Below are 24,768 nucleotides of genomic sequence, written 5' to 3'. Positions count from 1 at the left end.
GACATCACTTCCTCTGAACCTGCTATAAAAATGCCATCTTGTTAACATTAATAATTTATTTTAATATATATATTTTTTATTTATAGACACCTTTCAAGGCACACAAGAACATCTTACAGAACACATTGATAACAACAGTCACAATATAAGCTTAATAAAAATTTATAGTACAATAAAACCAGAATAAATACAATAATAAAATGAAATTTAAATATATTAACTAAAATGTACATCAAACAGAATAAGCCATCTTAAAAAGATATGTTTTAAGGTGAGATTTAAAGGTAGGAAGAGAGTCAATATTATGAATACTGTATCTTGTGGGAGAGAATTCCAGAGGTGAGAGGCCATTCAACTGAAAGCTCTAAAACCCATGGTAGTCAAGTGAGCAGGAGGTAGAATAAGATTAATAGAGGTGGAAGATCTAAGGATATGAGAAGGATATGAGAAGGAATGGAGATATGAAGAAGATCAGAAAGATAAGGAGGTGCCAGATTATGGAGGGTGTTGTGATGTGAGATTTTACATATAACTTGATAAATATTTTGTATGTCTTTATTTGTAATTTAGGCAAAGCAATGTAATTTAGTGTTACTTTGGTGAGAGGCATTCGTGTTTGCAACCCAAGGAATAGATCTCTTTGAATTTTACGACAGGATTTGGGGTGTGTGCTTTAAACCAGTTTGGCGAGTGTTTCTCTGCTAAAGTCTTTCAACCCCCCGCAAAAAAGCCATAAAGACATATGGTCCTGGGGTGGCAGGTTTAAAGATGCTGTATTCCTCCATTGGTCTGAGGTATGCTCGTTTGGAATTGGCTGTCTCAGAGGCCTTTAAGTACTACAACGCCCTATTGGCTGTAGGGGTTGGACAGAAAATCTATATATTTACTTGTTTAACCTCACACTCTCTCTCTTACCAACTAGCATATGATGAAGAAGTATCTCTCTCTTGCTAACCTGTGATGATGAAGACAACACAATGAAGAGCACAGTTTAGCAGCGATTTTGAACAGACATGTGGCTGAAAGCTGAGCACCAATGATGCCTTAACTAGAGACATTTAAGTAACTACAAGTCTGTGTGCCGCCTGAACTACATATCACCATTTAATCAGGTTGTATGGTTGCCAATATTCAAATGTACTTTGCATATTGTTATTATTTATGAATATTACCAATAATACATTATCTTATGTGTAACTTAACTTCTGCTTGTCTTTTTACTACATCTAATTGCCTGAGGTTATAGATATAGAAGGGAAGGTGGGGATAAGTTATATACAATAATACCTCATAAACAGTGGTAAGTCTGTGAGATTAGGCATTCTGACAAAGACTACATATTAATAATACAATAGGGGAAAGTAGAGCAATATATTACTCTACCAAGACAAAACAGAGGGTATTGTAAGTAATAAGCAGAATCTTAAAATCAATGTGATATTCAACAGGGAGCCAGCGAAGCTGCTGAAGGACAGGAGTAGTATGTTATGTGGAAGGGGTTCTGGTAATGATACGAGCTGCAGCATTCTGAACAAGTTGGAGTTTGTGAGGAAGACCAACAAGGATAGAATTAGAATAATTGTAACCAGAACTTGAACAGGAATAGCAGTGTTGGTAGCTGTAAACGGCTGATATTACATAGATGGAAATTTGCAGATTGAGTGATATTATTAATATGTGCCTCAAATTTTAAGGTGCTATCAAAAATGACACCTAAATTCTTAACCTCTGTTTCATCACTATTAGCAGACAGCCGTGATTTAACTTCCTGCAGGCAGTCAGAGAGGGAGAAGGTGGAAGAGTGGAATCAGGCTTAGTAGACAGAGAGAGGTGGGTGTCATCAGCATAACAGTGAAAATGAATCTATAAAGACCTTTGATTGCTGATTTTTGCGTATTTTCAAGTATATTTTTTCACTTAAAATGTGCCACTTCATTTACTTTGAAGCCAGTGTTGTGTTCTCCAGTAAGAAATTAAGCACTGAATTATTTGGGTGGGGTGGCATGGTGGCACGGTGGCACAGTGGGTAGCGCTGCTGCCTCACAGTTAGGAGACCCTGGTTCACTTCCCGGGTCCTCCCTGCATTGAGTTTGCATGTTCTCCCTGTGTCTGTGTGGGTTTCCTCCCACAGTCCAAAGACATGCAGGTTAGGTGCATTGGCGATTCTAAATTGTCCCTAGTGTGTGCTTGGTGGGTGTGTGAGTGTGTGCGCCCTGCGGTGGGCTGGTGCCCTGCCCGGGGTTTGTTTCCTGCCTTGCGCCCTGTGTTGGCTGGGATTGGCTCCGGCAGACCCCCGTGACACTGTAGTTAGGATATAGCGGGTTGGATAATGGATGGGTGGATTATTTGGGTGTTGTCGATGACAGTATGGTCATTTTTATGTAACATGACTTAGTTTTGCTTTTGTAGTTCTTCACATTTGGTTACCAGGAAGTTCAACACCATCAACACCTTTTAGCCAAAACTAGATGTGTTATTGGGGTCAACTTGACTCTATAAGAAGAGTATTGATAATTTGTGGTGTATTTTGTTCATTTTATAGAAATTATTTTTATAGGTTTGAACCCATGAAGCCACCACCTTGTTATGCACTAATTATTTCAAAGGATTTTCAATCAATTTTGACCAAAGATTTTCTGTAGCTTCTTTGACTTGCATATTTTGTATCTACATTTAGTTGTTATTTTCAAAACACAGGCTAAGAGCTTACAAAGGCATTATGTTATTCAGACTATGGCATCTCATCTGGATTTTTCCCGTCTTGGTCAAGAGTTTTAGAATTTTCCAATTTGCACTTGTTTGAAGGATTTCTTATATTGACATTTTTTTTAATTACATGTCGTGCAGTGTGCACATCTTCCAGGTTTATTAAAATGTAAAGATTCACTTAAGGAACTGAACTGTGAGGTAAAATTTTGCAGGTGTTCAAGGTGGAGTGTTCAGCTGTATTTGTCATTCATGGGATAGTGACATATTCAGTTTAGAGAAGACTTTCTATGAATAGAGTAGAAAGTCACAATAGAGAGGAACTTACAATTTGATAGGTGTCTGGACAATATGTACCAATTCTAAAGAGGGTTGCAAAGAAGAAAAGATTAGAAAATCTTGAATAAGAAAATAACAATTAGCTGAAAATTTGGCACACCCAGTATTTTGTGTCCTTAAAGTCTGTTTATATGTGTGTCTTTATGCTTTGGCAGCTACATATCAAAAGGCAGCTCTATAAATCTCACCTTCTATTTCCTCTGAAAAGCCCAAGGAAAGAAGAGATCTGGGAGAAATACAAACTCGGACACAGAGAGAATGCTCAAAAATGCATGGACTGGGAACTGAAGCCAGTGATATCTGTGATAGCCACTACACCACTATCCTATGCTTAATCTGTTCATCTGACTTCTGGACCTGCTTAATCCAATCATGGCCTGCTCTAGCAGCACTAAGTGCAAGGCAAAAAAGTAGCCCAGGATGAAGCTACCAGTTATATATATGGGGTGTAGTTAACTAAATAATATTCAATGAAATTTTCAATTAAAAAAACTCATAGTATTACATCTGCTATAAAAGGTATTCAAATTGAAAGAAATTAATAATTGTCCTTAAATACATATTGCATGCTCTTGAAAATAAAGAGCAATAACTGCGTGCTCTGTAAGCACCTCCCCCAAAAACAACGTGCTGCTTGAACACGCATATCCAAATGTTTTTGCGTCAGGACTGATTTGCCTCGCAGGCAGCTCCATGACTAATGGCACATGAACTGCTCCTGGGAGGATTCTCCTGTAGTCACTTCAAAATACCAAACGGGATTCCGATAGTTCCTGCAAAGTTACATGTTAATTGTATTAATATTAATTAGTAGTCTGCTCCCAATCAGGTGATTTAACATTACTCAGACTATTAGAATCTTTAAAAGTAGCAGTCACTGCTTGTGAACACTCGCATGATCAGAACGGGGTTATGCTGCTTTTTTGACAAATTTCTACCAGCTAATTAGTGAAATGCACACTCAAGGACAGGTTGAAGTGCATTGAGGACAGGAAAAAGACAGTAAATCTTCTCGCGGAGCACGAACTGTCATGTCATGTCATGATGTGAGAATCAAGAGGTTGAACCGCTGGGCTAGGTGACTGTATGACCAGTCTCCAAATATTTGAGATCTTTCTTATTACAAACATCACAAAATAACAGAAGAGTAGCATACAATACTAAGTACGCTTTCTCATATGACAAAACATTTTCTGTCCACTGTAAGAGATATCTGATAGACAGTAACATAAGTTAAAATTATACAGATTACGAATATCAGCATTTACTGTGTAAAGTCTGACAGAATGTTTTCTCCGTTGCACCTCCTGTGATCCATTCATGACAACACCAGAGCAGAATTCTGGCTTTGGTGCATCTCAAACTTTAACCTATACTAAGGTTCCTTTAGCCAGAGAAGCTATATGTTTATATATAATCACAAATAATACAATCCCAATTCCAATGAAGTTGGGACGTTGTGTAAAATGTAAATAAAAACAGAATACAATGATTTGCAAATCCTTTTCAACCTATATTCAATTGAATACACTATGAAGACAAGATATCGAATGTTCAAACTGATAAACTTTATTGTTATTTTGCAAATCTTCACTCATTTTGAATTTGATGCCTGCAACACGTTCCAAAAAAGCTGGGACAGGGGCAACAAAAGACTGGGAAAGATGAGGAATGTTCAAAAAACACCTGTTTTGAACATTCCGCAGGTGAACAGGTTAATTGGAAACAGGTGTTTGTCATGATTGGGTATAAAAGGAGCATCCCCAAAAGGCTCAGTCGTTCACAAGCAAGGATGGGGCGAGGTTCACCACTTTGTGAACAACTGTGTGGGCAAATAGTCCAGCAGTTTAAGAACAACGTTTCTCAATGTACAATTGCAAGGAATCTAGGGATTTCATCATCTACTGTCCATAATATCATCAAAAGATTCAGAGAATCTGGAGAAATCTCTGCACGTAAGCGGCAAGGCTGAATACCAACACTGGATGCTCGTGACCTTCGATCCCTCAGGCGGCACTGCATTAAAAACCGACATCATTCTGTAAAGGATATTACCACGTGGGCTCAGGAATACTTCAGAAAACCAGTGTCAGTTAACACAGTTCGTCGCTACATCTACAAGTGCAAGTTAAAACTCTACCATGCAAAGTGAAAGCCATATATCAACAACACCCAGAAACGCCGCCAGCTTCTCTGGGCCCACACTCATCTGAGATGGTCTGACGCAAAGTGGAAAAGTGTGCTGTGGTCTGACGAGTCCATATTTCAAATTGTTTTTGGAAATCATGGATGTCGTGTCCTCCGGGCCAAAGAGGAAAAGGACCATCTGGATTGTTATCAGCGCAAAGTTCAAAAGCCAGCATCTGTGATGGTATGGGGGCTGTTAGTGCCCATGGCATGAGTAACTTGCACATCTGTGAAGGCACCATTAATGCTGAAAGGTACATACAGGTTTTGGAGCAACATATGCTGCCATTCAAGCGATGTCTTTTTCAGGGACGTTCCTGCTTATTTCAGCAGGACAATGCGAAGCCACATTCTGCATGTGTTACAACAGCGTGGCTTCGTAGTAAAAGAGTGCGGGTACTAGACTGGCCTGCCTGCAGTCCAGACCTGTCTCCCATTGAAAATGTGTGGCGCATTATGAAAATACGACAACGGAGACCCTGGACTGTTGAACAACTGAAGTTGTACATCAAGCAAGAATGGGAAAGAATTCCATCTACACAGCTTCAACAATTAGTGTCCTCAGTTCCCAAACGCTTACTGAGTGTTGTTAAAAGGAAAGGTGATATAACACAGTGGTAAACATGCCCCTGTCCCAGCTTTTTTGGAACGTGTTGCAGGCATCGAATTCAAAATGAGTGAAGATTTGCAAAACAATAAAGTTTATCAGTTTGAACATTCAATATCTTGTCTTTGTAGTGTATTCAATTGAATATAGGTTGAAAAGGATTTGCAAATCACTGTACTCTGTTTTTATTTATGTTTTACAAAACGTCCCAACTTCATTGGAATTGGGGTTGTATGTATCTGTTGAGCCTGGATATCAGCAGAATCGATTAATCTGGCAGTCAAACTTTATTTCATTATCACCTTTCAGAGCATATCACCACAATGCATTTTGAAAGGCACATACAAATCAGGTGTAAATTCAGAATTTGTAGAATGTTTTTTCAGGTCACATGGCAGAGTTATAGTTCAGGCTGACATGTCACCTAGAACCCTTGGACCTGACCAGACAAGAGAAGTGACACCAGTGGTGTATATCATGCCATCAATTGGTAGTCCACTGTAACTAGATTGATGGGTAGGATACACAGTCCAGACTGTAGTCCAACATTGGGTCTGATTGCTTTAATTTACCAATGAGTCAATTGCAGTGCTTGGTGACCACCACAGTTTTTAAGTATGATTCACAGTCAACCTTTACAGATGACATCACAAACTTGAGTGGTATTAGAAATTGAATGACTGGACAGATTGTTTTGTGTATTTATAAGTTTTGGCTCTTTATCTTTAACAGGAAACATATAATCATACAAGTTCATTGGATGGTATTTAAAAAGAGTGAGTTTTTGTCCTCTTTCTAGCTAGCAGATGGCTTTAGGTAACAAGTAAATACAAACACGGCCAGAATGAGTCATAAGCAATATAATATAATATAATATAATATAATATAATATAATATAATATAATATAATATAATATAATATAATATAATATGGGCGGCACGGTGGTGCAGTGGGTAGCGCTGCTGCCTCGCAGTTGGGAGACCTGGGGACCTGGGTTCACTTCCCGGGTCCTCCCTGCGTGGAGTTTGCATGTTCTCCCCGTGTCTGCATGGGTTTCCTCCGGGCGCTCTGGTTTCCTCCCACAGTCCAAAGACATGCAGGTTAGGTGGATTGGCGATTCTAAATTGGCCCTAGTGTGTGCTTGGTGTGTGGGTATGTTTGTGTGTGTCCTGCGGTGGGTTGGCACCCTGCCCAGGATTGGTTCCTGCCTTGTGCCCTGTGTTGGCTGGGATTGGCTCCAGCAGACCCCCGTGACCCTGTGTTCGGATTCAGCTGGTTGGAAAATGGATGGATAATATAATATAATATCGGAATAATGGTTAGTGGTGAACGTGGTTTCCTCTCTGATCCAGCATGCTGGGTTCAAATTCCCTGCCCAGTCATTGTCTATGAGGGGTGTTCAGGTTTTCCCTGTGTCTTCATGGGTTTTTCTCTTGGTACTCTATTTTTCCTCACAAATCCCCAGAGAATAGTGTATTTGGTTTAATACGGATGGGCTTCATGGTGTTGCAGTGGTTGCGTTTCTGCCTTGCAATAAGGAGACATGGGTTCATCCTTATATAGAATTTCCATGTTCTCCCCGTGTCTGGTGTAGGTTTTCTCCAAAGACCTACAGGTTAGGCAGACTGGCAGTGCTAAATTGGCCCTAGTGTGTGTTTGGTGTTATGTGTGTGTGTGTTCACCCTATGATTGACTGGCACCCTGTCCAAGTTTGACTTTTCCTTGTGCCCTGTACTTGTTGGGATAAGCTCCAGATCTTCTGTGACCCTGCTCGGGATGTTAGAAGATGGATGGATGGATGAAAGGTTAATACTGCGGGTGATTCTAAACTGGCCTATTGTGGCTGTGAGTGTATATGTGACTGGACTTTGTAGTTTAGCACAGTGTTTTATTCGGTGTTGTACAAATGTTGCTCAGATAAACTCTGAGCCTCCCACCACCCTGAATTGAATTAAGCAGATCTGAACATGTTATGTGGGTATGAATGATGTATTGTGCTGTTGGAATGTGTCCATGCAGACTTAGGGAAAAGTCCATGCAGACATGGAAAGGACATACAAACTCCATACACAGGAGATGTACATACCAAGATACTGAATCCATGAAGCAGTAACAGCTCTAACCACTGCAGTACAATAACACCCTCATGTCTTATCATATGTCATACTGGTTTAGAGGGCAATTATTGTCACATGTAAAGAGTACAGTGAAAGTTCTACTTACATGTGCTAATCAACATGCAATATGCTGTTATTCTCTGTGACAACCTTGAAATGTTATCTTTAATATTTTCAGGTGGTGAAATTAAATATGTCAAGTAATTTCCTAACCTAGTTATTCCAGACCAGTGCCTATCCCAGCTAGCAAAGGGCTCAAGGCAGGAAGAAACCCTGGACAGGATGGCAGTCCATCACAGGGTGAACACATTCACACCAACACACCAAACACAGACTAACACCAATTTAGCATCACAAGTTCACTTAACTTTTGGAAAGTCTTTGGACAGTGGGAGAAAAACAGAGTACCCAGAGAAATGGTATGTAGACACAGGGAGAACATGCAGACTCCACGCAGGGAGGACCCCAGACAAAAACTCTGGTCGCGTTACTGCTATGCAGCAGCACTACCACGGCGGCATGGTGCCGCCCTTAATTATGTTGGGTATGCAATAATGTGATATCCATTCGGGATCCTGGCTAGTTCAATTTAGTGCATGGGGAGTTATAACATAATGAATTATAGAAAGATTTAGATGCTAAACTACCGTACTGGACTTTAAGACACAAGGCTATGCTGTCAGTTCTTTTTTTAGCTTACAGAGTGACCCTGAGTAACTCACTTAATCTCCTTGTGCTCCAATTGTAAACATATATGTAATAAACATCTGTCAGGTACCCTGGTATTAGGCATCTCCTTGGGGTGTCTGCCAAAGGTAATCCTTCTTCAGGGTCATGGTGAACAGGAGTGTATTCCAAGGGTGTCAAATACAAGAACAGAACTAACCTTAACTTGAATGCTATTGCATTATGAGGCCTTCTACTATGCAGACCTACACCAGGCAGTTTGGAGTTGCTAATTAAAGACACACACATGTCTTTGGGGTGTCAGAAGACATCAGATTATTAGGAGAAAGTCCATTTAGACATGTGATAAAGAGGGCAACTCCACACAGAGTGAATGGGGTTTATTTTGAACCTAACTCGTTGTAAGTGCCAGGCAGCAGCACCAACCACTGTGCCGCTGTGTTGCACCTTTATAAGAAGACAGAATGGAATAGTGCCCTGAAATAATGTGACAATGTCCTACCTTGTGCTTGTTGTTTCTGGATTTTTGAATTTTGGATTGTTTCTACATTTGTCTTTGTCTCCTTCAATAAACATGTTTTAAGAATAAACTGATGTGGTCACTTAATGGGCACAGGGCCCAGTTCAATGTCAGAATGATTTTTTTTAGTCTATACACTAGGAAAGCTTAGGGATTGTTGGTCTTTGTCATCTTTATATGGTCAGCAACATTCTACACATATGACTGCGTTCATGGGTCACTTCCAAAAGACTGAACTGGCTACAAGTTGTAAAATGGCCAGTACCAAGAAAAACTCATTTAGTTCTTGATAGGAGCTAACTGGCTAACGTAAAAGGTATAAAACCAGACTCTCTCATGCTGGCTCCCTCATAATGACTCTTCTGCCCTTTACTTCTCACCAACTAGCTCAAGACATTTTGTGACACCGGTTTGTAACTCTAGATTGGTGTGTTGTCCAGTGTGCACTTAGATCTTGACCAGGATAAATGCTTAAAAAATGGATGACCAACATAAGTACAACTGTTGACTTAAAATTGTTGTAATTTACTGAAATCTAAAATGTCACAGCAGTAACGTATTATCAGCTTAAAAGACAACACTTCTACATCAGGACTCTGAGACTTGGATAATGTAAATGTGGAATACCCAGGAGGGACAGGGCGGCCATTAGGCATAGGTCAACAGGTCTTTATGTTCTTCAGCTGCTGAAGACTGTCGACGCCTGGATGTTTATTTTTTTCCAGAGTTTGGTGGGTTTTTTTTCCCTTCTCCTTCTTTGCCATCTGACCACTAATGTAGCTAATGGTAAAAAAAAATGACATCACAGGATAAAGAAGTAAACTTTTAAGATACTCGGTATACTTTATATAATATTATTATTATTATATGTAGAAATATTTATATAATATATATATGTGTATATATACAGTACATTGTGAGTTTGAGGTTCACCTTCAGGGCTCATAGAAGGTAAAAATTTCCACTCTGGGATATGAGGGGGTGCTGTCGTTGACAGTAATATCACCTTTGCCTCCCCCAGCCCTGAGAAACCACCCACTAAGGGGTACTGACTCCACCCCTTCCGGTCCCTCCACTATAAAAACGAGGTGCACCCAGCAAAGGGTCATGTCATTCTGGACACAGCAGACCAAAGAACAGAGCTCCCACCTGAGTACTGGCCATGTTAAGAGAACGCTGAATCCTCTTGTTTACTCTTTGTTTTTTTACTGCTTGTTGTTTGCTGTTATTTGATGTGCCATTGAGTGTCTATTTATTTTGAATGCTATAAATAGTAAAAGGGGTGACCTGTTTGGTGCCTCAACATTTCCTCTGTGCTCAAGTGTGTCCCTTGGTTGATGACAACATGTATTTATACATAAATACTATACAAATAATTATATATAAATATACTGTATATATAATACAAATTTAAGATTATTGGTATTGTATTTTTTTGTGTAAAGTATACTGAGCTGCATTCAAAATATGAAATGTGCCATAAAAATATATAATTATTATTATTCGAATTCAGTTATTTACAGTAGTCAGCAGACTAGTCATTTCTCTTTAAGGTTAACAACCTCATAAAACAACACTCAGGCTCTGCAGAAAGATTATCTAGTGGTTATCTGAAAGCTTATCTTCTTTTCCGCTTCATTATAATAAGGGTCCCCAGGAGTTTAGATTCATAACAAGAGACAGAAGAGGCGATTTTAAAGGCTGAAAAGACAGTAAAATGATCTGGATACGTGTATAAAGTGTTGAAGGACTACTGGAATTTCAGGACACTGCAGCTTACCAACACAAAATGACTAGAGTATCTACATTAAAATGGCTGAGTGTTTATTTACAGCATACAAAACCAAAGGAAAGGAGGAAGCAGATACTATGAGTAACATTATGCAAAAGGGGAATAAATAGAAGAGCATTTCTGTGTCTTTGAAGACTTGTATTGTAGTCAAGAACAAAGTGTTGACTGGAACATCATCGTAACCTGAATTACTGGGTTCTTGCTCTGCGTAATTTATCCAGTCATTAAGGAAAAGCGTAAAACGATCTGTCATAGTACAACAGAAAGAAATGTGGACGATCTAGTTTGTTTAGATCTGCATTACAACAGAGGTGAGGTAATGACATTATATTTAAAAAATGTAATGTCCAACCTTTAAACACAGTCCATTACCACTGTGCCAAGCCTTATGCTCTTTCTTTAGAAAGGCAATTCAGTGGCATAGTGTTTGAATTGGTAGCATCAGAGCTCTAGGAAGCCGGGTTCAAATCTCAGTCTGGGCACTACCTACATGGAGTTTTCATGCTCTCCATTTGTCCATGTGGGTTGTTTCCCGCAATGTAAAGACGTGCATCTTTAAGTTGATGTCTGCCTCCATGTTGGCCTAGTATGTCTGGGTGGGTGTGCCCAGTAACTCACAGATGTCCCACCCAGGTTTAGTTCCTGCCTTAAGCCAAGTATTCACAAAATAAAATCCTTCAACCAAATATGGGAGAACAACATGGATGGACACACACCTCTACAGTACATACAGTAGATAGATACAGAAGCTTGAACATATATGTTTAAAATTACTTAATGCTTGTATTGGTGGCAACCTGGAATAGATTGTGCTTTGTGCTGTCCTATAGCTGAATTAAGCAGGCTAGGAAATAGTTGGATATATTTTAATTATAAATATGCCCGGCACTCTTACTTTATACTAGGAGAAAAAAATTAAAAAGATTTGAACTTATTACTAAAGAAGATAAACAAACTATGGATGTTTTTTGCTTTTTATTATACCTCTCTTTTATGTTACTTTCAAACTTGCATCATCTTAATTATATTCTAAGTTGTTAATGCTGCTGCCTCACATCCCCACGAGTCCATGATTTGAATCCTGGCTTAGCCTCTGCCTGAGTACAGTTTACATGTTATCCCCATGTTTATGTGAGTTTTTTTTTTAATTCCTATAATCCAAAGATGTGCTTGCTAGTTTTACTGACACCTTAACATTGAACTGGAATGAATGAGAAGGGGTGTAAACAATGGACTAGCATCCCATCCAGGGTTACTGAGATAAGCACTAACCCCTCACCACCACTCTGAAAAGGATAAGGCAAGATGATATAGTGAGTGAGGTACTGGCTGTTAAATAAGAAAGTCCTTGCCTCTGCACCACTGTGTGACCCTGAGCAAGTCTCACAGTTTCTGACCCAGATATAAGAAAATAGTTATAATATATCTGGGTCTTCATTTTTTGGATAAAGATATCAACCAAATATATAAAATCAAGCAGGTAAGAAAATAGATTTTGTTTCTCTTAATTTTCACTTCACTGGCTGTAAGGTAACCTGAGGAATATTGAGTTGGATTTTTATCTGCCAAAACATCAGACCTCCATTATACTTCATGGTGACACGTCTCACATTATTGAACATTTGTTCACACTCATTACATTTCATAAAATTATTAACTGCTTTTCAAATGTGCAAGTCGATGACTCCGTGCCCCTGAAGCATTAGTGATGACTGCATTCCTCCTGAGATTCACCAGTGTCAGCGATGTTTCTACAGCATTTCAGAATGCCAGCACCTGACAACCAGGCATTTTGCCATGGCCTGTGACATTGTCCAACGTGAATGTCTGACCACCTTAAATATTTAGTGATGTTTGGCTGGCACCCTTCAGGTTTGTACCCTTTCAGCGACAAATCCCCAGGGATGCTACAGGTGTGTCTGCCATGATACAGTAAGTGAAGCAGATATTTTTAATGTGAAGTCAATATATTTTTAATGAGGTGGGAAGGAGCTCTTCTTGCATAGTGTGAGCACAGAACATTTCTACCAGCTGGGAAATCACATTAAATGGTAGTAGGTTAACTTACTGCTTATTAAATATTGGAAGAAAGCCTACTTTTATTAAGAAAGAGTATAATAATTTAATTTTAAATGATCTTATATCTCACAGCAATATCATGAATCTTTAAAGAGCAAAACCTCATCCCATATATAAAGATTACCTTTCAGTTTTTTGCCATATTCTGTCCTATCAGACTGGCTCCTCCTGATTGTGCCAGATGTATCAGTAACATTTTCTGCCACCACCGTGTCTGTGCTTCTCCTTCCTTCTCCAATGTACATCTTGGGTCTGAAAATCTGCTTCATTTTATTCTCCATGGTGGAGCCTAGGTTGTGTAGTAATTGTCCTCAAGCTGTGTGGAAATCCAAAGGCATAGTCAGATGTCAAGCTGCTTGGGAGGCACAACAGGTGTACTTGTTCTCCGGTTAGCCAAGAGCTTTGCAAGAGCGGCTCCACCCCTAAGAGAATCATTTACCTGTCACCTGAGAGACCTGCAGCATCAGCTGAAGGAAAGAAAGAAAAAAAAAAAAAACACAAACAATCGAGTGACTGAGTGCTGACCAAATATTCCAGACCTGAAGGCTCGGCTCAGAATCAAAACTAAGCAAACAAGAAGAAGGGAAGTTTACATTGACTTGGCTAGGAAGGAGTGTAAGCATGGGTATGACTTCCTGAATGCTTGGACCTATAGGAAGTCAGCCTTTACTACCTGTATATAGAAATAAAATAACCATGGTTCTTGTATGGGTGTCATAGTGGTGAAGCTGCTGTTTCACACCTACAGAGCACCAGATTTAAATCCTAGTGTTACTGGCACTCTGTCCCAGCCTGGCTTGTACCCAATGCTTCTCCAACCCTGAAGTGAACTAAGCTGATTTAATAGTGGATGTCTGCAGTTAGGAGTAAGACTGTGAAATATTTATTTTTGATTATTATTAGAATACAATTTGTTATTGCAGCTAGAAGTCTAGTTCAGCCTGGAAGAAGAAGTAGCCAAACAGGATCCTATCATTAAACGAAAATGTGAGAGAAGTAATCAAGAATGTTAATACAGTACATATGGTGAAGAACATGCTCATTTACATGAGCTCATTGAGACAGGATTGCAAGAGAGATCAGGGAACTCACATATCTGTTAATTTCTCCTGCAGTTCTGAGACTGTCCCCCCCCTAAGGAAGATCCCTGAACTCTGGTTGACTCGACCTTCCTGCACAGCGACATCACTGCAGCTGCTTTTTACAATGCGATCAGTGAGGAAAGGGAGCTGTCCATTGACAGCAAGTGCACAAGGATTCATTTTCTTCATTCAGACATTGTGGGACAGGTGCAACAAGGAAGAGGTGGGTTTGGGTTAGGGACAAGTCAACCCACCTGGCATAGCGCAACATCTACCCAGAGAAGACAGCTGGTGGTTGCTGAGGTTCGGCAGCAAGATGAGGCAGAGAGATATGCAAGGGAAGTCTCACAGTCCCAACAGTGCCAGTGGACTAGCTGGGAAAATCTAGAGCATTGCAATCTTACTTGGAAGGATAGGTGGCAGATGGAAGGAAGCCAAATCAGCTTCATCATTGGAGTCACCTGTGATGTTCTTCCCACGCCCATTAGCCTACATCAATGGGTTGGAAAAGATTCATCATGTTCTCTCTGCCAATTCCCAGTAACATTAAAACCAGTCTATCCCAAGGTCGCTACACCTGGAGGCATAACCAGGTTCTACAATAATTGGCGATAACCATGCAAGAAAGAGGATCTACCACCAATTCCCTCCCTCCTTCAATCACCAGATTCACAAACACCATCCCAAAGAAGCTGACCCTACAGGGGATTTCCCAAGATTGGAAGATGCAGGTTAATGTAAATTAGAAGCTAATTTTTCCAGCAGAAATTATTACATCTAGTCTTAGGCCAGGCATGAACTTATGGTCAGCCTCACAGAAGTCCTTGTTCATTGTGAAGTTAATGGTTCCATAGGAAGCAGCAATTGGTGAGGCATATGAAAGTTCTTATGTATGCAGACATAGCAGCTAAGGCAGAACGACACGGCTGGCATACCCAGGTGGTCCTGGTAGAGGTAGGGTGTAGAAGGTTTGTAGGCAATCAGGCTTCTGAAGGGGATGGGAGTGCAAAGGCAGGTCTTCTGACAGGCTGTCAAGTCGCTTTCAAAAGCTGCTGAACGAAACAGCAACTGGATTTGGAAGAAGAGAAATCCTCCCAAGTTGGCTGCAAAATGAGAAGCATGGGGTACAAGTGGTGAGAAGCACACCTGAGATGCCAGGTGGCGCTGTTGAGCCCTATGGAGGTATTGTGAGCCTATCAATGAAACACTGATGAAGAAGGGTGTCCACCTGATGACCCCAACAAAGTGATTGCCCTATACCCATTCAAGACATCAAGAAAGTGCTGAATATTGGGATTTTAATATCAAGTCCTATGAGCTTGACCTAGTTCACTGAAGAAAATTACACAAGAACATCATTAAAGGGATGGAAGTCCAGCCCTTCTTGTTTTGTCTTTTCACATTAAAAATTAAAAAATAAAGCCTAGTTATCCCAATCATCCTGACAAGTCCTCTTTGGTTGGTGGGGTGGCAGTCCACTTTTACATCCTCAAATGACCTTTCCTTCTCCTCACATTTCTTTTTTTCTTGCCTGCCATTTCAATCTCTAGAAGACCATCTAAATCATACCTAGGAGTTACATCAAAGCTGCCTTGGATATGAAATCCACTTTCCAAGATTCTTGTGGCCTATTAAATGATGACCATGAGAAGGTTTAGGCTACCTGCTTAATGTCATGGATAGCAGAACTCTATGCTGTTATTTTTTTACATAATGAACTGGAAGAATCTACTACTAGACATGTTTTTTGTGATTTTCTAATGAGAATCATAATGGGACAAGGAGACATACCAGTGAAAGTAAATTGTAGCAAACTGATAATAAGGAACTTTTTCAGTAATAAGTTCAAACAGACCCAAGAAAAATATACCTGTGGCACTAGAGAAGAAGCAAAAGTCAAGATTAACTTCATGGCAAGTAACTTCTGGGCTTCAGGCATCTGTATTGAGAATGGTAAGTGTTTGAAGCTTAGTTCTTTTGATTAGTAACTTGGGCAAAGCATTGCTATAGTTTTGCTTTGTGCTAGGTTTTATTTTTAAGTTTATTGTATTTTTCTGTATTTAATTATATTGATATTTTTGTTGCTTTGCTGACCAGTTTCTGTTTCTCGAGTGCCACACTCTGACTTTGTCCTGATAATTACCTCCATACTCACATCTGTGCTCAGTCAGCTGCTCCATACTTAAGAGAACTATGTCACTGCCACGGAAGTATCAGCCCCTATGTGCTGCCTTCCTCATGTGAAAACTTACTTGTGTAAAGATTGCGAGTCTACCTAAGTAAGTCCACCGAATAAGGACACTGAGCAATACAATGGACACTCTTATCCAAGCACATACACATTCTCTGTTCTTTTGTTCCTAAACATTTGTTTTAAGAACATTCCTGTGATTAATACTAGACTTTTTGTCACCCTGTTAACAGGAGAGGCCATAATTTTGACAATCGTTATCTCCTTCAGAGACTCCTTTTCCTTTGGCCTGTGGAACTGTCAGTCTGCTGTGAACAAAACAGACCGTTGCAGCATTTCCCCTAGAGAGAACTCCAAGTTTGCAGTACTGAATGAGTAATGGATCTGTCTAGAAAAATGCAACAAAACCAACAATGCTTTTGATCGGGTTTAACTTCTTCTACAGATGTCATTCTACAAGAAGTGATGGAGGAACAGGCATGCTTGTCTCCAAAAACTGAAGGTACTGTATGCAACTGCGCCATCTTTGAGTACCATGCAATTACTGTCTCCTACCCTATTAATTTTAACATTGTTGTTCTTTATTGCCATCCAGGAGTGCTAAAGAACTTCTTCGTTTAGCTGGACATGCTGCTCTCCTCGAGCACCGAAGTTGGCAGTCCACATCTAATTCTCAGGGACCTAAACATCCATCTGGAAAGTCCTTCTTTTATAGACTTCCTCTCTCTTCTTTCCTCTTTCAACCAGATACAGCTCCACACCCAACCAACTCACAAAGCTGGGAAACTTCTTAACCTTGTTCTCTCATGGAACTGCACATCCACAAATGCAACTGTCACTTCATTACACATATCTGGCCATTTTTTCATTCAGTTCTTTCTGCTTCTTACCTCTTCTTCCACTGCCATTTATTTCACTGTATCCTTCTCCCATCACCTCTACTCCCCCTCATTTCTCTTTCCTAGACTCCTCTGCTATCCCTGCCTCGAAAAGTGATGCAGTGAAATGTGCAGCACGATCGGGAATTCAGAGGGGACCCTCTCACTATATTGATTCAAAGTGATTACAACTTCATGGGAGAGATTTTACATTTACATTTACTTATTTGGCTAACAACTTTATCCAAGTCAACTTACAATGTTTATGATGGTGTAGGAGTTGCCCACCTCCATTTTAAGAAGCATTTGAAGACTCTCTTGTTCTGTGAATATCTGTCTGAAAATGGCTTTGATAGGTTGTTGTAACTAAAAGAAAATGCTTTTTGTGTTATCTTTGGTTTACAACATGTCACTTGTTGTGATCAATTTTGTAACATTGTCCTGTAACACTTGTTCTTAATAGTCCCCCAGATTAAGTTAGGCTGACATTTTTTGTAAGTCACTTTGGACAACAGCATCTGCTAATGGAATAAATGTAAATGTGAGATTCAGCTGACTCAGTCCAAATGCCCAACCAGCTTATGTATAACTGACATCCTCCAATATACTTGGGTACAATAAAATATACAGCTATGACTAAAGCACAGTTTCTAGCTTCAGTCACTTTGATTTAAAGTCTAAATCAATGAAAAAGAAGCATTAATGTGCGAGTTTATTTAGTAGCTTAAATATTCGCTGTGCCATTTGATTACAATTATTTACTGACAAAAATGGGGAAGTGTGAAGCTTAGGTGTTTTGTTCTGATGCAAAGAATTATGGAGAAATAAGGAGAAATAAGCCAAAGTACAGTAACTTCTATCATCTACAGTAAATGAGTTTGCAATGCTTCTAATCTGTGCACAGAGTGCAAGGGCATTTTAGAGATAAGCGTGTCTCTGATCTCCATTTAAAAGTGACTAGCCTACAAGTGGGTTAGGTCAATAAAGGTGCGGCTTTGGAAAAACAGCATGACCATAAATTGAAAAAGGACTGAGTGTTTGTTTGAAGTCAAAGACTGGGCTGCAATTTAAACATTCTGCCTTGTTCTTATCCTAAATGAGGTACATGCTAAATTTTAACTTTTATTTGTTGTAGTAGGATCAAATTAATACAGAAAATAAACTGGAATGGCTGATCAGGCCCAGCCTATACTGGCTTTGAGATTACGGTGATCCAATGAAATTCTCCACCTACTTATGTTTGTTTAAAAAGAAGTTTTTGTTAAGGTCTTGTTTCATAAGATTAAATGAGTAGTAGATGCATTTTTGCAGTGCCCTAACTAAAGTGTTACCATTTTTTTGTTTTGGCTTTGTTTTCTACTAGTTGAAATATATTTGCATTTTTTTCTAACACCTTTGTTTTTATTATGGGCACTACCATTTTCATTTCTTCATAAGTATGTGACATGTGACATCACCGTCATGACAGGATGAAAAGTCAACATTACACATTTCTTGGCCACCTTGGAGAATGTGAGGTTGCATTTAAATTACTGCTTTTATGGGCAATTAATTAATGGCAGGGTTTCAAACAGCTAGGAGTTTGTGTTAAGGATTGTGTGTTCTTTTCTTTTGACGTAAGATCGATTTGATCTTGTGATAAAAAAAAAATTAGCCTGGCATTTAGATGAGCCTTTACTCATGTGGTCCTAGTTAAAATTATTTCTGTTTTGTCCAAGAAGAACAAGTAAAGCTTACAACATGAATGGACTTTTCTGTTATTAAACAAAGTATCATTGCTCATGTTGTTTGATCTAGCTGGAATCTGCAGCTACACTGGATCATGGCCATAGTAAGTAGACAGTTATTCATTTAAAACTGTTTGGCTACTGGCAGAAATCTTGTCTGTCTGGTGAAGCAGGGTGAGTCAAGAGGTAGGGTGAGTCCAGGAATATTTGGGGTACCAACTGGAAAAAAAAAACAGTTTAATATGAACAAAAGAGACACTTCTAAACAAACCATGAGCTTGATGATGATACAGTGATAGGCTAGTTGTCTCCAAAATCGCTCTCTTGATGTTCTCAAAAACTCTCTGTCTGGACCAAATGAGATGCCACCTTTCAGGAGTGTCTCCCTTTTATATCGGACTGGAATGGGTGGTGCTTTTTTGGCTCTGTTGCCCTCAAAGTGTGGTTTACGAGGTTGTGAGGGAAAAGGGAGACAAGACTGTTAGCCGCAGCACTCCCACTTTTCCTACTGTGGTACTACGTACCATAGGTGAGTCTGGACACCGATAATAAAGTGAATCTTATTAATGGCTGTAGGGCAGAAGAGGGTGCCAGGGAACACAGTTTTTCTTTTACTTTTTTCTACTACACTTTCACATATTGTTTGCAGGTTGTTAGTTAAGATACAATCTTTATTGACTCTGGTAATATCTACTATAAAATGGTGTTTATGGTGCCCTACAAGAGAAGCTCTCTCAACAGCAAAGAACTTGCTAAACTTTTCTGACGCATTACTTTCTCAAAGTAAGAACTGTAATTTTTCTTTCATTTCATTGCTTTTCTTCAAGTTCATGGCTACTGAGACTATTTCTGGATTTATTGCTTCTACTGTAGATGGGGTTTTTATCCATTATGGCATGTTTTGTAAAGAAAACTAATTTATCAACAAATTTTTGTTTCACTATCTGGCCAGTATTAAAAATTTGCTTATAATGTATTTCTAAATAAATATGTTGGTTTGAATGTAGTGCGCTATTCATTTTAGATTATAAAACTGTCCAGCCAGACAACATTTGTACAGTATATTAATTGGCAGAGGTGCATAAACAAAGCTTTTGGAGTCAAATGAGAGGCTATTTAGTTGAAGCCTGGCTCAGCAAGGCAGAAATTCAGCACACCAAAGCAACAACACCAAACACAGGCCAGAAATCAGAAGTTAAATTTGAGTTTGAGTTCACATAAACTTTCTTTGAGTTTACATAAGTTTATTATTAATTTTTTTTAAAATTTTGAGTCTTACCTATTCTTTTCTTAAAGTTTGATAAAGCACATTATTCAGAGGCAGATTTGAAGATGTGGGTTAGACAAATGTAGGACAAAAAAATATTCATCTGAAGAAAAATTAAACATTGGTACCAGGGAGCAGGTAAATATACACTGAAAGCCAAAACACAAACGTGGCCAAAAATGAGATTGCAGGGCTAAATGAAGGGTCATTTAAATGAAAGGCTTAACAGACTAAAACAAAGCCCTTTCAAAACCTGTTTAAATAAATAAGTCAACTAAGTACAAAGGAGCAGCAACTGAACAGAATAGAATAGAATAGAATAGAATAGAATAGAATAGAAAGCCTTTATTGTCATTGTTACAAAATTATGAGCGCCACTCCAGCTGGGTTCAAAAAAGCAAACAACACTAATTTTGTGAAAAAATACATAATACACACAATAAGAACAACGAAAAAATAATAAATATAAAAAAATGTTATCGCACTAAAGGATATTGCACAATTAACCCAGCTGATAGATAACAGTTGTGATGGACGGCCATGGCCATTACCCTGCTGGGACACCAGCTGGATGGAAAGATCGGAGGAGAGAACATCCACAAGGCACTACTTTCCCCGGGACACTAGAGGGCAGCCCCCCCATGAATTCCCACAGGGCATGCTGGGAGTTGGAGTTTGAGGTGATGCAGCCCTGTTGGGTTCCATGGGGGATCTACAGAGATGGCAGAGCCCTGCTATGTGGGCCTTTCACTTCACCTTGGAGTGAGTCCAGACCTTGCTAATTATCTACCTGGAGCACAGAGGAAGAAGGAGGAAGCTTGATCATAGAGGAGCAGAGGTGAAATGAGGAAGAGAAAAAGAAGGAAAGAAAGTGCTTTGGAACTATATATTGGTGCTTTATACTGTGCTGCTGTGTGGATCGAAGGAAAAGGGCTTCCCCACTTGTAAATAAAACGTGTGCTGTGCTGCACTTGTGCCTGGTGTCTGCTTGTGTCTGGTTTTTTTGTGACTGGACCACCCTGTAGTGGTCACACAGTATGTTATATGTAAAACATATACTTAAAAAGAAATGAGATCAAAAATGAAACCAGTAGTAATACAATAAATAATAAATAATACCATTCCATTGGGGAGTAGCTGCACAAGAGCAGCAGCAGTATGTATGAATATGGTTCCCAGCACTGACCAAAAATTGTTTAACCTGCCTTAATTTGCTTTTTGTTTTTCAATGTATTTATAGCCATTGGAAAGATTCATTGTTTCTGAATCTTTTGGTCTGTGCTTTCAAAGATCTAATGCTGACCAGAGGGCAACAGCTCAAACAGATAGTGACCAGGGTGTGAAGGGTCCTTAATGATGTTTGTGGCTCGTGTGAGATAGCAAGAGCAGGCTGTGTCATCCAGGGAGAGCAGACAGCTTCATGTGATGTTTTGTGCTGTGTTTATGACTCTCTGGAGAGCCTTCTTGCCTGTTGCCATGCATCTGGTGTTCCATACTATGATACAGTATGCTAGGATGCTCTTGATGGTTGAACAATAAAAAGCCACCAATAGTTTTTGCTCCAAGTTGTATTTCCTGAGAACTCTCACAACGTGCAGTCTCTGTTGTGCTTTTTTGACCACTGCTGTGGTGTTCTACGACCAGAAAAGGTTCTCTAAGATGTGGGAATTTGAAGGTCTGCACCCTTTCCACATGGTCTCAAATTGATGTAGAGAGGTACTGGTTCTGTGCTGTGTTTTCTGAAGTCCAGAATGAGTTCCTTGGTTTTTGTTTTATTCAATGAACACCATTTTCTCAGTCTCTGGACCTCATCTCCTTCTCGTATGAGCCCTATTACAGTGGTGTTGTCTGAAAACTTAATTATAGTATTTGTGGGATGGGTAGGAGTGCAGTCATATGTGTACAAAGATTAAAGTAGTGGGCTCAGCACACAGCCTTGTGGAGACCCTGTGCTGAGTAGAAGGGAAGAGAGAGATGAGGGCTGAGTTTAAACCTTTGTGGGTGGTTTGTCAGAAACTGAAGGCTAAGTCTGTGACTGGCACTGGTTAGTAGAATGTGTATGGGGGTCTAAATGTCCAGCAGGGAGTTCATGATGGAAAATGGAAAACAGAAGCTCTTATATATTAGACCACTGCCTCTACATGACATTTTGGGTCATCTGATTGAATGTGTTGTGATTTTAAAGTTTCAGCACATATTTATTTATTTGCAAAAGTTTGACTTAGTTAATAATTTTTTTCATTTTTAACATGATGCTTTCACTTTGTCATTTTGCGCTTAATTTTGCTTGCTCCCATTTTGTGTATTTTTTCATGGTTGTGTCTATAATGTTAATGCTGCTGCCATTGTTGTCTGCCTATTGGGAGAGACAAAAGAGATTATAAATTTTTGGGGCATCATGAAGGCTAACCCGGTATATTAAAAAAGAAGCACTGAATAAGAAAAAGAAATGTTGTGATGATGCTAGTCTCCAAGATAGACTAAGATGGCATTGCTTCCAGTGGTAAGGGCACTTGGCCTGAAGGGATGGGTCTCAGGCAAGAGGAAACCAGAAGTAACATCAGAGGTGTCATGGCTGTCAGTCTTCCAGTCTGCATAGAGAGGAAGAGAAAAGGCATTAGTCGACAGCGTCCTCTGCCTTTCCGGAGGAAGATTACAATTATCTGAGCCCTTAAACTGTCCCTTATGCGCATGTGTGTGACACTGTATAAGATGGTGGCAATTTACTTTCAAATACCAGGTTTGCACATACTTTGCTATACAAAACTCTTGCATGTTGTTATCATTAATTTTTATGAAAATTAGAGCTTTTGCTTTTGTCTTTTGACTCTGGGTTTGGTGTGCATTTTGATGACTTGAACTGGAAGTCCCAAAAGCACATAAGTCTCAGAATTTCCCTCTGGGGACCAGGGATTACAGTCAAGGATCCAACTAGAAACAAAAAGGGACATGAACAATCTTTATAAAATAAAGATTTATTTTTAACAAAAATGCTCTGTAGCATAAGAATTTCCATAGAGTACAAAAGCGTTTGCCTGAGAAGGAAAGGCAATCCACAGAAAACACACTCCCAATACAGAGCACAGGTTAAAAAATCCAGGAAATCTCAATAAGCACAAAAGAAACACAAGCAACCACTCCTCTCCTTAGCACATTTGAAATGAACTGTCAGGAACTATGGGAGACCCTCCTGATTTATAGGGTGAAGGGCACTCAGGGTGCTCAGGGGGACCACCCATAAACACAAGGGACATAACACAGGCATTTTATAGTCACAGACAAAGACAAAGGACATAATAAACAAAAGAAACTCTCACAGAAATAAATGGCACAAAAATGGACAAAACAATAAAGAAACACAAATTTGAACCCAAGCCAGGGGAGAAACACTGGCTGAAACATAACAGTTGGGCTTAGTTAGTTGGGTTCCCTTCATATTTGGCCTCAGACCCTCGCTAATTTTATTTTACTTCACTTCTCTCACTCTCTCATAGTCCTAATACATTTTTTAAACTGCCATTTCTTCAAGAGAAGAACATGAACTTCGTTAAAAAAAGGAAGGACTTGATTTTACTGTATAATTTCCGGTATTTTATAATTTCAATCATATAAGTCAAATGCGGAAAACTCACGCTATTGGTCCAAGAGATCATGATATGCTAACATGTATAAATCTGGGTCTAATTTTATCATAGATTTTTCGGGTTTCAAGACCCGACTTATACGTGAGTATATACAGTAATTTAAATAGTAAGCGGTAATGCTGGTGCAACCTTACTCTTCGTCAAAATTAAATATGTGGGAAATTATCCCAGTCTTTGTTATGCTTGAGCTAGGTTCCCTCCACCCAGTTGTTACTCAGTTTCCTGTTTCATGCGTTTTTCTTCTTTTTTGGTTCTCTTGTTTATGTTGTGGCAGATGGCTGGTGCCCTTGCCTGGTCAGGATGCCTTCTTAATGGAAGGACTTGGGAAGAAAGTGTGCCCAGGGCATTATTTTTCCTGGACTGCTAGATGGCTGCCTCCCTGGGTTGTTACAGCACCACAAATTCCCACAGGGCATGCTGGGAGTTGGAGTTTGGTGGCACAGCCCTGTTGGGTTCCAAGGTGCCTCCAGGGGGGTGCTGCAAGGACTGCTGAGTCCCACTTTGTTGGGCTCCTGCCTCACCTGGAAGTGTTTCTGTACCAGGATTACGGGACACTGGAAGTACTCCAGTGTGCAGTATCCAAGAAGCCGGTTGCCACAGCTCCAGAAGCCAGAATCGGGAAGTGGACGGCAAAGCTTGATTGGAGGAGTGAAGGGAGAGAGAGAGAGAGACGAAGAGAAGACAGAGAGAGAAGAGAAAGTGACAAAGTGCTGTCGGCTGTTTTCTCTTGTACTTGTCCTTATTGTACTTGCTTGGTGCTGTGAGAAACTCTTTGGGAAGAGTTTTATGCAAATAAAGAACCTTGTGTGTTGCTAGAATTGTGCCTGTATCTCTCTGTGTCGGGTGTTGGGGAGCTGGAGTGCCCCCTTCAGGCCGCAATGTTAACCTTTAAACCGCCACATACTTGGGGGTTAATGCACCCCTGGACACCAAATACTTTTTTG

At 39.7% G+C, this 24,768-nt stretch overlaps 1 protein-coding gene across 1 annotated transcript in view; it reads right to left on the bottom strand.

The window, feature by feature from the left end:
* The window catches only part of LOC127525797 (rho guanine nucleotide exchange factor 38-like), a 45,039-nt gene extending 31,480 nt beyond the window's left edge, over nt 1-13,559 (bottom strand). Inside the window, exon 1 of the mRNA XM_028805189.2 lies at nt 13,160-13,559. Within this exon, the coding sequence (XP_028661022.1) occupies nt 13,160-13,316 (157 nt within the window). The 5' untranslated portion in view covers nt 13,317-13,559. The remainder of the gene's footprint in view (nt 1-13,159) is intronic.
* Nucleotides 13,560-24,768: the final 11,209 nt, after the last annotated feature.

Source organism: Erpetoichthys calabaricus, chromosome 7 (genome assembly GCF_900747795.2).
Source record: "Erpetoichthys calabaricus chromosome 7, fErpCal1.3, whole genome shotgun sequence".
Lineage (NCBI taxonomy): Eukaryota > Metazoa > Chordata > Cladistia > Polypteriformes > Polypteridae > Erpetoichthys > Erpetoichthys calabaricus.
Note: the sequence above shows the minus strand (reverse complement) of the source record. Positions and strands in the feature narration are given on the sequence as shown.